Source organism: Cupressus sempervirens, chromosome 9 (assembly GCF_028749045.1).
Source record: "Cupressus sempervirens isolate cs-2001-9-10 chromosome 9, ASM2874904v1, whole genome shotgun sequence".
In the NCBI taxonomy this organism is placed as follows: Eukaryota; Viridiplantae; Streptophyta; class Pinopsida; order Cupressales; family Cupressaceae; genus Cupressus; species Cupressus sempervirens.
In genome coordinates, this window is record NC_143126.1 from 442,550,084 (window position 1) to 442,565,464 (window position 15,381).

The following is a 15,381-nucleotide window of genomic DNA, read 5'->3' on the forward strand; positions in this document are numbered from 1 at the left end:
ACAAGTACCTCAATGTTGCACCTGCTTTGTACTTGAGTTTCAAGGTCCCTTCAAAACCTATTTTCCATTAATAAAAAATAATGAGCAAGTAAATAACATCATTCTATCAAAGCCAAGACTACAACTCAATGGATTAAGTCGAAGGATGGATGGGTTAAAATTAATTTCAATAAGGCCTCAAAAGGAAACTCGGGTCCTTCTTGGGTAGGTGTGTTGCTTGTAATAAGAATGGAAATATTCTCACAATAGAGACAAAGAAGTTGGCAAAGGGTTGAAACAATGATACAGAGGTTCAAATCACATTGCTTTTAATAGATTTGGCAACCACATTGCTTTTAATAGATTTGGCAACCAAGTTGTGTAGTGCCTGCCCCTAAGTCGTATTTTCAGTTATCTTGCCAAACTCTTTTAGGCCAATTTATGTTTGATGATTAGTATTATTATTTTAGAGATTATCAGATGTTGTTTTACACTCAGTTTATTATATGATGAGATTACTTGGTACTCTATATTTCATGCATGTATGATGATTATTCAATGGTTTCAGTTATCGATGATGATTAGTTAGATGGTTTATTATTCCATGTGCTTCTTATGGATACTTACCCCATACTGCATGTGTATGGTGTGCGTGTTTGTTTTATTTATGTATGGTGTTTCTGATGTGGTTAAGGAAGGGAGTCGTAGTCACCTGCTAGTCGGGATCTACACGATGCACCACTTCCTGCCATTGTCTGTTTAGCTTAGAATATTGTGTTTGTACATGCATGGATTTTATGCAGGTTGCAGGTACCGGGTATCGACTTCCCTGAATTGCCAGGATGAGCGTACCCTATCGCATTGTCTCAATGGTAAGAGAGGGGAGATAAACTCTTGAGTCCAATTCCTAAACCCTTTAGCCAATTGTCCTAATTGATAATTAGGACAAGTATCTGAGTTAAGTACCCTCCGAATGCATCAAATGATGTAATTTCGGGTTTATAACCCTTTTTGTTTTGATTTAGTATGTGTTTTTCTATGTTGGGTTTTCGTATGTTGTTATATGAGTCCTTGATGTGTTTTCTATTAATTAAAGTCTAATTAAAAAGATTAATTAAAGATTTAATTTAATGGAGAATTAATATGATATCTTTAATATTTAATTAATTGAGAAATTAATTAAATAAAAGAATTAAATTTGGAAATTAAAGTTCAAAGATAAATTTAGAACAGGATAATATTTATTTAATTTAATAATAATATATATTGGAGTTCATTTTTAAATAAATGCTAAATATTATTGTTAATTAAATTAATTAAATATGTTATCAATTAAGTTCTAAAATAAATTAAAAGTTGAAAGATATTAAATTATTAAGAATTCTAGATCGCATGATCTAAGCATGAGTTTAAAAATGAGAATTAAATTAAAAGATTAAATAATAGAAATTAATAACGTTATTTTAATTTCATAAAGTGCACATGAGATTAAAGTAATAAATTAATTTAAAAATTGAAGTCAAGTGGAATATTAAATAAAGTTATTTAATAAATCAACTTAATGTGCATGAAAGATGAATGCAAAATAAAATAAAAGATAATACAGGTTAATTGGGAGTTAACTGAGTTGTGCAAAGAGTCTTCTCAGGTAAACGCACAATTAGTGCCCCGATTTGAGGAGAAATTGCTTATCACAACTTTGGGGGTTCATTTTTTAGGGATACGAAGTTGGACGGGAATTTTTGGGGAGACATCTTTTGGAAGCGATTTTCAGAAGGCGAATACCAAAGAAAGATTTTGGGAAGAAAGTTATTGAGAGGAGCGAATTCTCTTACAGTTCCTGGGGATTTCATAATAGCATCAGGATCAGGTAGGGTCTTGTGTTGTTGATTATCGATTAAATACGCAATTATCCTTTCCTGTCTTCTTCGTGTCTGGGGTTTGTAAATCCGAATTCTCTATGATGAAAGTTTTAAGCTTTCAATATTGTGAATTTATTAATTGTTCGTCAATAATTTCTGTATCCATGGAGACTGGATGAATTATTAGAACCCTTGTTTTCTTGATTTAGAAATTAAGATTTAATTAAGTAAGGGTTTTGAATGTAAAATTGAAAGTTCTAAGTTTTAAATATATATATATATATATATATATATATATATATATATATATATATATATATATATATATATATATATTTTTTTTTTTTTTTTTTTTTTTTTTCCCTCCTTGGAGGATATTGTCTTAATGAAAATTAAATAAAACTAAATTTAAAATAAACATTTTATATATATATATATATTGTTTTAATAAAATTAAATAAATCTAATTTAAAATAAAATTTATTTATTTATACTTTTATTAAAATCGAAATTGGAGATTTGTTTTAAATTTTTTTAAAAAATTAAAATTAAAAAAAATATATTTCTGGTGGGCCGGGGCCACCACTTCCCACGCCCCACACTCTTTCCCACGCTGTCGCAGCAGGTGGCAGCAGTAACACCTACGGCCGCAGGTGGACGGCAGGCCGGCAGGCCTTTAAAAACGCCATTGTTTTTTTTTTAAAAAGTATTACGATTTAAATTTTTATAAATCGTTTTTTTTTTTTTTAAACGTTTTAAATAGAATTATTTTATTTAATATTATTATTATTTAATTTAAAATTTATTAAATTTTAAATTTTATTGAAATTTTATTATTATTTATTAATAATTTTATAAATAAATAAATTATTAATAAATATAATATGATTTTTTATGTATCACTAATTAATCTTATTTAAAGTTTGACTTAATTAAGATTAATTAAATCGAAAATTTGTTTAGGCAAGCTTAATACTATAACACCGATTGTAATGGAAGCGTAGATTATTATAATCAATTAGTATTATTAAAAAAAAATTAATTATTACCTTAGATTATTTTAGGACTTTGTCTTAAAATCAATTAGGGGTAATTAGGTGTTTCATTTGGAGATAGGAACGGGATAATTTGTAAAGGTGAACTATGGATTCTATCTGTTTAAAACTTACGTTCAACTGGAAACTGAAATATAAACCTTACCTTAACTCAATAATATACTTTCAAATCCAATCTCTGAGACTTTGATGTTTTCTTTGTGCTTTGAGTGTTATGGGGTTGGTTTAGCGTTGACCAGTTTAGGTTGTTACCAGAGGCTCGGGGTTGTGAATGTGATGTCATGATGATTTGGTTTCGATCTTTCTTAACCTGACCATGGTAATGTGATGAAGTGCTCTATGACATGATTGTATTTACTGTTTGTTATTGCTTTCCAGTTTCCTTGTGTGAAGCTGAGGTGTATGTATTTGAGATACCTAACTTAACCATTTTCGAGTCTCGATCAGTTATATTTGATAACCATTTTTGAGTCTCGATCAGTTATACTTGGATTGCTTTTCGATCGCTTGAGAGGACTGAAGTGTTTGTTATGTTCTTGATGATGTCATGTTTTGACTTGACCATTTTGGAGTCTTCGATCAGTATTGTAATTTACTAATGGGATACTTTCTGGTTGCTCATTGGAGAACCATTGGATTTTGTGATTTATCATTGATGCCTTCAGTTGCTAATAGAGAACTGTTGTGGTCATATGATTATTATTTGGTGCTTATCTGTTGCTCATGAAGAACTGATGTAGTCTTGTGGCTTATCTTTTATGATGTCTTTTCAGTTGCTTGTATAGGACTGAGGTGGTTTTATTATGATTCTTTGATTTATGATTTCATGAACCTAGGGCAGGGTATCTATGTGTAGAGTCGGGAAGTGGCTTGCAATGGGGATTGGGGCCCTAAGAGGCTGCCTGGAGTAACCCATTGTAAGTTGATTTAATAAGTGAAAACATTTACACTAAATGGGAGAAAATGAACCTAACAAGATAATTGTATGTTCTCTCCCATGCCTTGAGTGCTAGTACAGACTAGGATGGGGTAAAGAGAACGCTTGGTTACGACCTTGCATTCCATAGTATGCCTCGTCAGTACGAGAGGATACTAGTGGCCGCAGGGATCAGTAGGGACCCGGGATTCCTAAGGGATTGCTCGGGTAACTTCTACGTGACTTTTGCGATGACACTTTCCCGCTTGCATATTAGGTTTCCTACGTGTCTTGTGGTACCTCTGGGTTTAGATGTCGATCTTTTTAGGAACCCTTGAGTTAGCATACTTATAGGATTTCCTGGACTTGGAGAGTATTTATGATTATAAGTTTTGTTATCCTATTTGGGACTTGAGACTATCTCCTCAGCGCGGTGGGAGTGGACCATTTAGGTTCCACGCGGTCGGGTGGTAGTGCTTTTTACTCTTACCATTGAGAGTCGTTCCGTGGTCACCGTGGCTGGAGTTTTTGTGATTGGCATTTACCTTCACTATGTTCTTGGATTATTATGTTAGATGGTTAGATTTTATGATAGATGTTTTATCATTAGGGATGTATGGATGTATCATGTACAGTGAATAGTTTCATATATTTTTACTGTACTTTGTATCATGGATTTGAGGATGTTGTATCTTTATCTTTACATATGTATATTCTTTTAAGCCTTTCATACCCTGTGACTTGTACAGTGGATGATTGAGCATTCTGAATTAATTTGCCAAGAGGCATTCGGAACAAATGTATTATATGGACATGGGACTTCTGATTATTCTTTCATATGTATGTGATAGTTGTTAGACTTAGAATTAATTAAATTTAAACGTGACTCAACATCTTGGGATCCTTAAGAAATGTAACTTGCAAAGTATGGTTATCGATGATTACATGTTATTGCTTCCGCTACTATGTGTTTGATGTGTATGTTATACATTCTTACTTTAAAATAAAAAAATGTTTAGCAAACTTAGTGAGACTTTAGGTTAATTCTTTTGGTTCCCTTGGCGGGGCGTTACAAGTTGCATCTAGAGCGTTTGCATTTGGAGGGTGCTTCCAATGATAGTAAATGTGATCGCCAATGGTAAAGCCCAAGTTAGAGACATAACAAAGTCATCAACATTATTCAAAATAAACTTGGTGCTTTCAAGAATTTCAAATATTCCCACAACTACAAAGAGAGCAATGTCTAGCAAATTTTCAATCCAAATTTGCAATGATGTTTGTAGACAAGTTGAGTTCAAACTTTGCAGAGATTTGGTGAACAGCAAGTGAACGCAAGGTGACATCAACATCATTTATAAATGTAAGGTTGGTGATATGTGTTTGCTTGGTGGTGGACATTGCACATGTACCAATACTTTATAATGAATGTTGGGTATTTCTTAGAGGCAACCTCATTCCTTTTATTGGAATCAGGGTGTACATTTGAGTTGCCTAGGCAATGAATACGCATGCACCGATTGGAGTAGTGGGATCAATGGTGACATGGAAACAATTTTTATTTTAAAGCATTGAAACATCAAATGGCTTTTTGGGGTTCTATGTCAAAAAAATGCTTTAAGACTGTTTACCTCAAGCAAGAATTTATTCCTCATTTTGATCAATGCATTATTGGGTGTTGCTTTTTTGGTTTTAAAGATCCAATTATGCACCAATATAGATATTTCACCCCTATTATCCATATTGGGTCTTTACTTTGGGTTAAGGGAAAAGGTGAAAAGGGTGATTGAATAGTGGGTTCAACCAAAATGGCAAGTGGCCTTGGAGGAGATTTTGCAATGTGTAATGTTGAGGTGAGGGTTTTTAGCCACCCATGGGGATTGGATTGGTTTCCTTAGTGTGCCTTACCATGTGCACCCTTTCCTTTTACAGAGGACACTGATAAATATTCCAGAATGGAAGGCAAAGGCCCAAAAGTATTGGGCTTACATTGTGAACTGCATCCACAATTGGTAGGTGGTCATTGTTGTAGGTGTTCCCAAAAACCAAATGGACCAAAAATTGCTTGAGTTTAGGTTATCGGGGGATGGATAAAAATGTAAGAGGGGAGGGTAAGGGGTTTTTGTTATAGCAAGCGTTGACGTAATGCTATTTCTTGACGGAGGTATGGTGCTTGTCATGCATGTTCTAGAGGATGCAGTCATGGACACGAGCATATGTCAGAATAGGGATGGTTCATTATCCTTCTATTTTTTATAGGCAATTTTACTTCGGGCTTTGGTGTTAACTTTTTTGTTGAAGTGTATGGTGTACAATCTAGTTGATATTGCACCATGTAGATAGTGTCTTTTATTTTTTCTATGAATCACACTAGGATAGTCTCTCTGTAAGTAGTGTTTCTGCAGTCGATTGTTCATTGTTTCTTTGCTGGTTTCAAGAACAAGGGTTATGTCTACATTTGATGGGCTTTGTTATGCTCTATTTACTATAACTATTTATTCTATAATGATTATAAACATAATTTAATGATAAAAGATAAGCCTACAAATAACAAACTTTCCTCAAGCAACCAAAAGAATAATGAAAATAATTTGCAAATAAAATTTGAAGATCAATGTTTTATTGATTTACAACAAAATTTATACATGTGAAATTGCAATGATTTTCTCAATAATGACTCAAGCTACTACTCTTCTAGAGTGTATAATGGATTCCTTTGGAAGAAAAAAAAATTGTGAAGTTCCTAATCCCCTTCTTCATAGGCACATAATACTTATCTAGAACTAAGAAACAAGGTGTGCTTTGCTTAGATGATTAACATTTGCAACTTAATGTAACAATCTTGAAATATAGTTAAATTTATAAATCATTCATATGCTTACAAAATGAAAACATTGAAGATACATTTGATGTTCAAGATAAAAGAAATCAAAATTATCCTTGAGAGATTTAACCTTGGTGTGGAGATAAGGCTTTGTCATCTATCCACCAATTACTTTGATCACTCTAAAAGTATTTACCATTGAAATACTCGAAAAGCTTGTGCTAGAAATTTACAAATACTCATTGCTCACCCTTGGATTATATTTACTACATAATACTTACAATACTTACAAATTATGCAATACTCATCATCCATTCTTACCTTCATCTCCACTTGAAAGACAAGGTCACATTTAGAAGAGTTTTTAATCACTTGAAGACATGTTTAGAAATAGGTTGATCTTCCAAACCTTATATAGTACATTAGCTATCCGTGTTAGTATCATGTGTGCATCCTATACCTGAAAGCCCATGTGATCGCCCTAGAAAATGGTGTATTACCATTTTCATTCAAATGCATAATCCACTAAACTAGTATCTTGTTGCCAAATGATGTACGGTCCTAAACCAAGATGTCTACATCTTTGAGATGTTGAATACAATCAACAAATATAATTGTCAATTGAACATTTCTTTTTTGTTTCATTTCGATATTTCCATCTTGACCATGCACTAGATAAGTAAAAAATAAATCAATGGAGTTTCTAGATTAATTATAAATTTCATCCTAAATAGTAAATCTAAAGAATAAGGAATAGCGAGTTCCCAAGTCAATTTATATCCATCCTTTAATTATAAACCACTTCTCACTCATTTTTTGGCCAATAAGCATTAAGCATGGTTTATAACTTATTCATGCTAGTCTCATATTGGGCCCCCAACGCCACCTTTGCATCTTTAGTGAAGCTAACCATCTCCTTCTCTATGGTGATTACATTATGACCTCACTTCAAACATTATCATATCACTTTCATGATGAGAATATTTATGAACACCGGGACCAACTTATTGAAGTCGTCCATCCAAATCACATTACCTTTTCATATTCCTGGCATCTAAAGTATTTGGAATATAATTGAGTCTATTTACCTTTGTAAGCTACAAAAAGAAAAAGCATCCTCAACTTTTCCATACACTTGGTTTATCTCATAGAGTAGCTTAATCAACACATAGGTGGCATTTACTAATTGATCATTTTTTTTAATGTTTTCTTCTTTTATGTATGTATGCTATTGAAAGCACCCTAGGTATTTATATGAAGATGATGTCAACTAGCTTGAGGTCAAAACTTTCCAACATCTTCATTTCCTTACAATTTAGTTTGAAAATTATACTTGAACTCTAAAACTTTTATTTAGACAAAGAAGCATTGTACTTTTTCCTATTAATAAAAGTTTATGGAGCAATCCATTTAGTAAGAGCACCAAAGAGATATTTCAATCTTGAAACTAAACAGGTAACTTTGTTACACCACATATTCATGAATATAACTACACTCTTAACATGATACAGTTTACCATATAGATTTATTATAAAAATTATGCTGTTAGATAGGAAAAAGAAAATATTTTCTACACTTTATTTAATTCATAGATTCAACTTGAACATTAAAAATATTTTCCCACACTAATATATAATTAATATAAAATAGATTTCATATATAAGTATTATAATATAAATATTATTATATATTTAAAAATTATGAACAAGAAAACAAATTAATTTTGACATTAATTCCTCTCTATATATATACTAAATTAAAAATATAGAACATAAGAAAAATATAAATAATAATATTAAAATAAATAAAATGAATAGATACATATCACTGAAACAACACATGCCACATAATGAAAATTTCTCTTTGCTCCAAATAATCCCCACAAAACAATAAAATACCTCATCTCAATGGCAATTTTAGTTTCAATATTTAAACTTGAATCTTGAATATGGAAAGCATTAAAGAACAACAAAGTCAGCACATTTCACTGGGGAATTCATGTTTATCAAATTTACCAGAAATCGAACTCTAGCGTATTTGCACACTTAGAACCCCATTATTTTCCCCCTATTTCAATATTTTAGTGCTTGATGATGACTCCGTCAAACTAAAACTACCATGGCTCCATTTTTGCTTTTAATATTGATAATTGAAGTCTTAAATTTCAATTATTAATTCCTACTATAGGTAGGAATACTTATGCATTTATGTTAGTGCTAATATGACATTACCTTGACCAATCAAATCAAATAATTTAAAAGTTTATATGGCACTTACAATGTGTATATGTATTTTTTATTTTTCCTTATTTATAAATGATATTTTGTGCTTATTCTATTGGTCCATACTATTTTTGGTAGGGAGAAAAATCAATTTTCCTTAACAAAAATTGACATATTTTTTCAACAACAATGATGTCATGCATTAATGATAGCTTTATCTTTTTCACAATTCTGACTAACTAGGTTTCCAAAAAGTAATTATTTTATCTTCCACCTCACTACTTAAGACATAAATGCATGTTTAATCAACAATAATAACTAAATCATTTTTCTTATTTTTAACATCTTATGAGTTTAAATTTATTTAAAATCTTACTTAAAAACTAATTACCATATCATTTTAAAATACATTTATTTAATTTTTTCTTCACAATAATTTAAAATTATTTTATTCTAATGTTAAAATTAATTTTTTATTATGAATTATAATTAAATTAATAAATAAAAAATATATTTTTTTAAGAATATAATTATTTGATAAATTTTTACTAAAAATATTTATAAATTTTGTTACAAAAAAAAATTTAATTTAGTTTTTAATGTTTTTTATTTTTTATTTTAAATATATTTATTGAGTTTTACATTGTCTCTTGCTTTTGTCAATCGTAAAATGTTAAACTTTTTTCACACTATATTTAACTAACTATTTTTTCCAATCTTGTTTTAATTTGTTTTGCATTTTAAAATTTGTAAAACTAATATTGTTCTTCAAACTTACTAACTCTTTTGTTGGTTTGGACCAAGTAGTCAACAATTTATTTTTTAAAATTTAATATTTGAATTTACATTAGAAAAGGTAGAAACGAATCATTCATTAAAATAACTCAATTTTATAATTGTTATTTAAATATTTCTTAAAATAACATAATCCTTATTTTTTTTAAATTCTCTTCCAACTATCTCTATTTAGTGTCTCTATAATAACATGTCATTCTCTCTCTTTTAAATCTCTCATATCCTTCGTATCCTTCATTTCTATTTATAAATCTCTATTATCAATATCTCTCTTTTCAATCTGCCTTCATATACATAAATCTCCATTTTCCTTTTTTTCTAACTATTTCGACGAATATATCTCTTTTTAACTCTCTCATCATATATTTTACTCTCTCATTTCCTTCTTTCCTAACTATTGGCAGGAACTTCGACGCAATGAGTCTCTTATTTACAAAAAATACACAATAGATCCGTACGTTAACAGGGTTTTAGTACTTACCGTGGAATCCACTTTTTATCAAATTTACCATAAACTTAAAGGCAGTGGCAAAAAATGCACTTCAACCTTTTTATTTTACACCCCCCCTTTTACTAGTACAAATAAATTATAAATGTTTTATTTTTAAGGAGCATGATATTGAGACCACCATGGCCCAATCCTTTTTTCCCGTTCAGGTCCGAATTCCTATCATGAACAACGGTAGGTTTGTCCACTCAAACCCCTGTATTTTTTAGGCTCTTTGTCAATAAAAAAATATTCCTCAGTTAATTTTTGAGATTTGTGCACGAATTCAGGGCCTCTTTTTCCTTAATTATCCCAAAAACCAAAAAAAAAAATCTAAATAATCATTTATGGGAGCGTAATGTCAAGCTACCATGGTCCCATTTTTTCAAAACTGTAGGGTTACAAATTTCTATCATGAACAGGACTCAAACTCGTTTATATCCCCCCTTTATCAGTACAAACAATCCTCAAAAACTTATCAGACTCTATGAACGGTTCAAGCCCTCTTTTTTTCCCTTAATGAATAAAAAAATCATTTCTAAATTTTTCTTTTTTGAGGAGCATGACAAGCAGGTTACCATGGCCCCATTTTTTTCCCGTTGAGCTACAAATTCCTATCATACCCAACACTTGTATTTAAATTCAGAATTGAGGGATGCAAAGAGTTTCAGAGAATTCAGAGAGAAAAAGAAGGGAGTAAATACCTCTAGCTGGGAGCAAGGTGAGCGAAAGCCCCGTCGCCCTACCATGAGATTTTCCACTGCCACGTAAGCTTCATTTGTGGCCTCGTTGGCATGGTCTTGGTTGCCACGTCCTCCACCTCTGCCTCCTCCTACCGCCACCCGGCCGCCAGCTGTATCAGAAGACAAATGCGCTCCCATGTTTGAGACAATTTCAGAAGATTTGTATTTCCTAGTGAGCACTGTATTTTTCCCGTCTTCCTCTTTCTTCCTCTTCAGTCTTATCCGTACCACAAATACATTTCCGCGTCTGTCCCCACGCCCATGTGCTTTTTAGGGCAGAAACCTTAGCTAGACGTTTATGTACGTCCATTCATTTAAAGGCACGCGTTTTGGCTGCTATTGCACACGCATCATACGCGCATTTAAGCTGTGGGGCCGCCATTTGACATTTGAAAGAAAGGGTTGGAATGAAATCTAGTCTCTACGTGCACTCCAAGCCCTCTGGAATGAATCTCGACTCTACATTTGAAATTCAATTGTTGAGGAATAAGTAGGTAGTAAGCATTGACCTACCTCGGCAAAAAAATTGTATTTGATTACTTGTTAAAAGGGGTGGGATAATTTTGTACCCTATCACTTAATTAAAATTGGTCTTTCGTCAATGGGTCCTTGATTGGTGCACTGGTGAACTTAATTAAAATTGGTCTTTTGTCAATGGGTCCTTGTGGTGAAGTTGAATGGCTTGAAAAGAGCCCACCAGAGATCAAGTCTAGCTGAGTGCAAGGCTCCGACATCAGAAGGAATGAAGCCAGGACTGTGCCCCGGGTGATTTTGACAGTGTGAATGCCCCTCAGTCCTTGGCTCCAAGCCGAAGAGGTTTCAAGCACGAGTGGGCCCGTATCAAGTTCCTAAAAACTCTATGTGGTGGCCTTCGCTAGTTGGTAGCTCGCAAGCTTTGTGCCTCATAGACTAAACCCTCCATCAAAAAAAAATTGGTCTTTCCTACTTTCCTACTAGTCCTGTGCTACTAACAGTGACAATGACACTTTGTGACTTGTTCATGTGGAGTAGATTAGTTTGTTTGAAGTTTGGTTTAGAATCATGACATCTCAAATATTTGGATTAAAATATTTTTGAAGTAAAATAAGTATGATGAAGTACAAAATATGATTTTATAATTCAATGGTGAGATAAATATATCTTAATAAAAGTTGCTAAGGTAATTATTGAAATTATAATATTATTTTATCTACTCTCATATCAATTAAAATAGAATTATTTCCTGATAATTTAAAAAGTGCAATATAAAAAATTTATTGATGTTTTATAAAATATTAAAAAAATTATTGAAGTTTTATAAAATTTCTATTCTAAAAATTTTAACATATATATGAAATAAATATTGTTAGTCTCTCATGTGAGAGGTCTTGAGTTTTTGTTGATTGCTTTAATATCTACAATGTGATAGTTGTATATTTATATATGAATAAATATTATTATTAGATAATAAATAAAATTAAGAATAAGATCATTAATAAAAAATTAAGCAGATTTTGAATTTTTTAAGTTGTTTATAGTTGAAAAAAAAACTCAAATGTATGACTTCTGAGAAACAAATAAATGACAAAATAGAACCCTTGACACTCTTGGAAAGTATGAAGATAAATTTGGGGCAGAATTAAAAAAGTTGCAAGGAAATCAAACATCGGAACTGAAAGGACATGAAAGCTTCCAATATCCAAATTTGGAAATACTAGGGGAGAGGCCCTAATATTTGAACACCCTAACTTCGCACTTATCAAAACCCTATGTAAAAATTTCAAATCACTCTCAATTTTTTACAGCAACTTACTTGGCGAGTCGTCTATTTATTACTAAGGTTTCAAGTCCACGTCACTCGTTATGATGCCATATCAGCATGCTTTTTGCCAAGTTGTCCAAAACAGCCCAAAAAAAAGTGAGACCAATAGTCATGCATAAAAAGTACCCGAAGTTGAACAGCTGATGTGACATCACATCATTGGTTACTTTTTAAATCAAAGAGTACATTTTCATTCATTTTTTGGTAATCGGCATTGTACTAACAACTTTAAAGTCACAATTAGTGGTGCAATGTTGTAAAAAAAAAATTGGACATTAAGTCAGCAAGTGTAGATATAAAGTAAACAATTTCTATGACAACCATTGAAATAGTGGGTCCTCTCCCCTAAATTAAGCTTAAGAATCAAAATATTTGCAAGTAAATCGTGGCCGCCTGATATCAAACCAAAATAAAACCTGCTGAAATTTCTAATAGTAAATTGATGAGCCCAAAAATTAAAAGTCGCAAATAAACGGTGTGCTGATATCAAGCCACACTAAAATCCGCCGAAGTTTCTAAACAGTAAATTGAACTCTGAAAATAAAAACATTTGCAACGAACTTTGAAAATAAAAAAGATTTGCAAAGATCATATGGACTGAAGAGCCATAAAAACCTCCACGTACTTGGAATTGAAAGCAATTTATACCATCAAAGGTTTCTACACAGCAAATTAAGCATCAAAATAAGAAAATTGCAAGTAAATCCGAACATACATGAGAATTAGAACAATCTCACCTCTAGCTGAGAAGAAAGGCCTTGGAAATTTCTAAACAGTAAATTGAACTTTGAAAATAAAAACATTTGCAACGAACTTTGAAAATAAAAAAGATTTGCAACGATCATATGGACTGAAGAGCCATAAAAACCTCCAGGTACTTCGAATTGAAAGCAATTTATACCATCAAAGGTTTCTACACAGCAAATTAAGCATCAAAATAAGAAAATTGCAAGTAAATCCGAACATACATGAGAATTAGAACAATCTCACCTCTAGCTGAGAAGAAAGGCCTTGGAAATTTCTGGTGTCCATGAAGAAGTGGACAGCATCGTGAGCCTCGGCAGAAGTCTCGTTAGCAAAAGCTTGAGAGGCAAAAATGGACGCCTGTGCAGCATTTCCACCGACCGCCTCTTCCCCGCCCGCTGTGTCTGAAAGGCAACATCCCATTCTGATCTCTACTCCGCAACACAAATAAAACTTTTCATCGGGAAAAAGTATATTTATACTCGATGTGACGTGGAGAGTCTAACGCTGACGTGGAGTGCCCTTGTTGGGAGGTAGACCACTCCGTGAGGAACCCTCCAGAAAAATGTTTGGCTTGCGGTCACATCGGCCAGGCCCTAGTACGTTGATATTACTGCCCACCTGACCGTGGTCTTATATTCTTTGACTTGTTTGGGAAATTTTTGGAGGTTATTTATTATTTTTATATCAATTGTAGGAAAGTTCTTATTTTACAGGACCAATTGTACTTATCAAGGTACAAAAACATTTTGAAGTTCATGCTTTTGGTAGGAAACTATTGGAATCATTAGATGTTACATTAGTTTGTCTCATTATTTTAAGTTCAAAATATTCTAAAGTTTGCAGCAACTTTATTGATTAGAATGTATTTTCTAAGTTGAAAAATGCAATTTTTCCACAAATTCTATTGGTCCATTAGATAAAAGGCAATGAATAAAATAGATTTATATATAAAAAAATGTAGCACATATCATCGAAAGCCAACTCATATCTCTATTATTTATGAAACATTAAATGAAAATCTAGAAAATTGGTAGTGCTCCTATCCGCAATAGGTCATTATTATTACTACATTAAACACATCGTTGGAGGTAATAAATTAGATCGCTTGGTATTATGAAACAATTGTCTACCTTTTTGCATTTAAGTGATTAAGTGATTGAGAAGATCAAAACCATTAGTGGATACAGGAGTTGGAGAGCGAAATTGAGGAATGAGTCCTCCATAGATTGTAGTTTTTAGTCTTTTGGTTTTAATGGCCTTTAGTTTTGGTATCCTAATTTTAGTGGGTTTCATCAATTTTTAATTTCTGTTGAGCGTGTTTGCATTGTCTGATGGAGCCAAAAAATTATTCCATGGTTTAGGACAACTGTCGATGGTTTTGTGGCTTTTTCCACTAGTTCTCTTTAAGTTTTAATTTTTTTTGAAAAGTCGTCAAGGCTTCAACTGAATTTGGCACATTTTTGTTGTTGAATTCTGCCACTAGGGTTTTGTTCTAGTGATAGAAACCCTCCGCTAACAAGTTGCCCGACAAAATGCCTTAAGGCACTTTTTCTTCTCCTTACTTTTGCAAGTTGTTTGTCCCTTTTACCTCCAATTTCATCTCTCATTTGTCCAAATTTAACCTTTGCGAGTTGTATGGAACATTGGAAAACGAGTTCTCGGTGTAGAAGGAAGTTTAGATTTTTCTATCTCATTGAAGTCATGATTAATTTTCTCTCCTTCGGATGGACAAATTGATTATGGCTCAACTTTTCCTAATCTGAAGGTTCACACCTAACAATCGTATTCTCCTCCGAGATTTGAAATATTTTGGTTGATTATAATAAGTAGTAGTTTATTAAAACATATTTTCAATGATGGTGGAGTGATAACTGTCATGTCCCTCTCTTAGCAACGTAATTATAACAGGGGATTTGCCTATTACTGACTCTCGTAGGCAAATAATTATGTGAA

The 15,381-nt window shown here is 32.2% G+C and overlaps 1 protein-coding gene across 3 annotated transcripts in view; it reads right to left on the minus strand.

The window, feature by feature from the left end:
* Positions 1-13,869, minus strand: part of LOC149539207 (protein BONZAI 1-like) — a 79,127-nt gene extending 65,258 nt beyond the window's left edge. The window contains exon 1 of one of the 3 annotated variants that reach the window (XM_089800540.1): positions 13,672-13,869. In XM_089800540.1, the coding sequence (XP_089656666.1) occupies positions 13,672-13,848 (177 nt within the window). In that variant the 5' untranslated portion in view covers positions 13,849-13,869. Of the gene's footprint in view, positions 1-10,841; positions 11,167-13,418; positions 13,500-13,671 lie in introns of those variants that run through there. The other 2 variants (XM_089800541.1, XM_089800539.1) reach the window with 2 other exon arrangements.
* Positions 13,870-15,381: the final 1,512 nt, after the last annotated feature.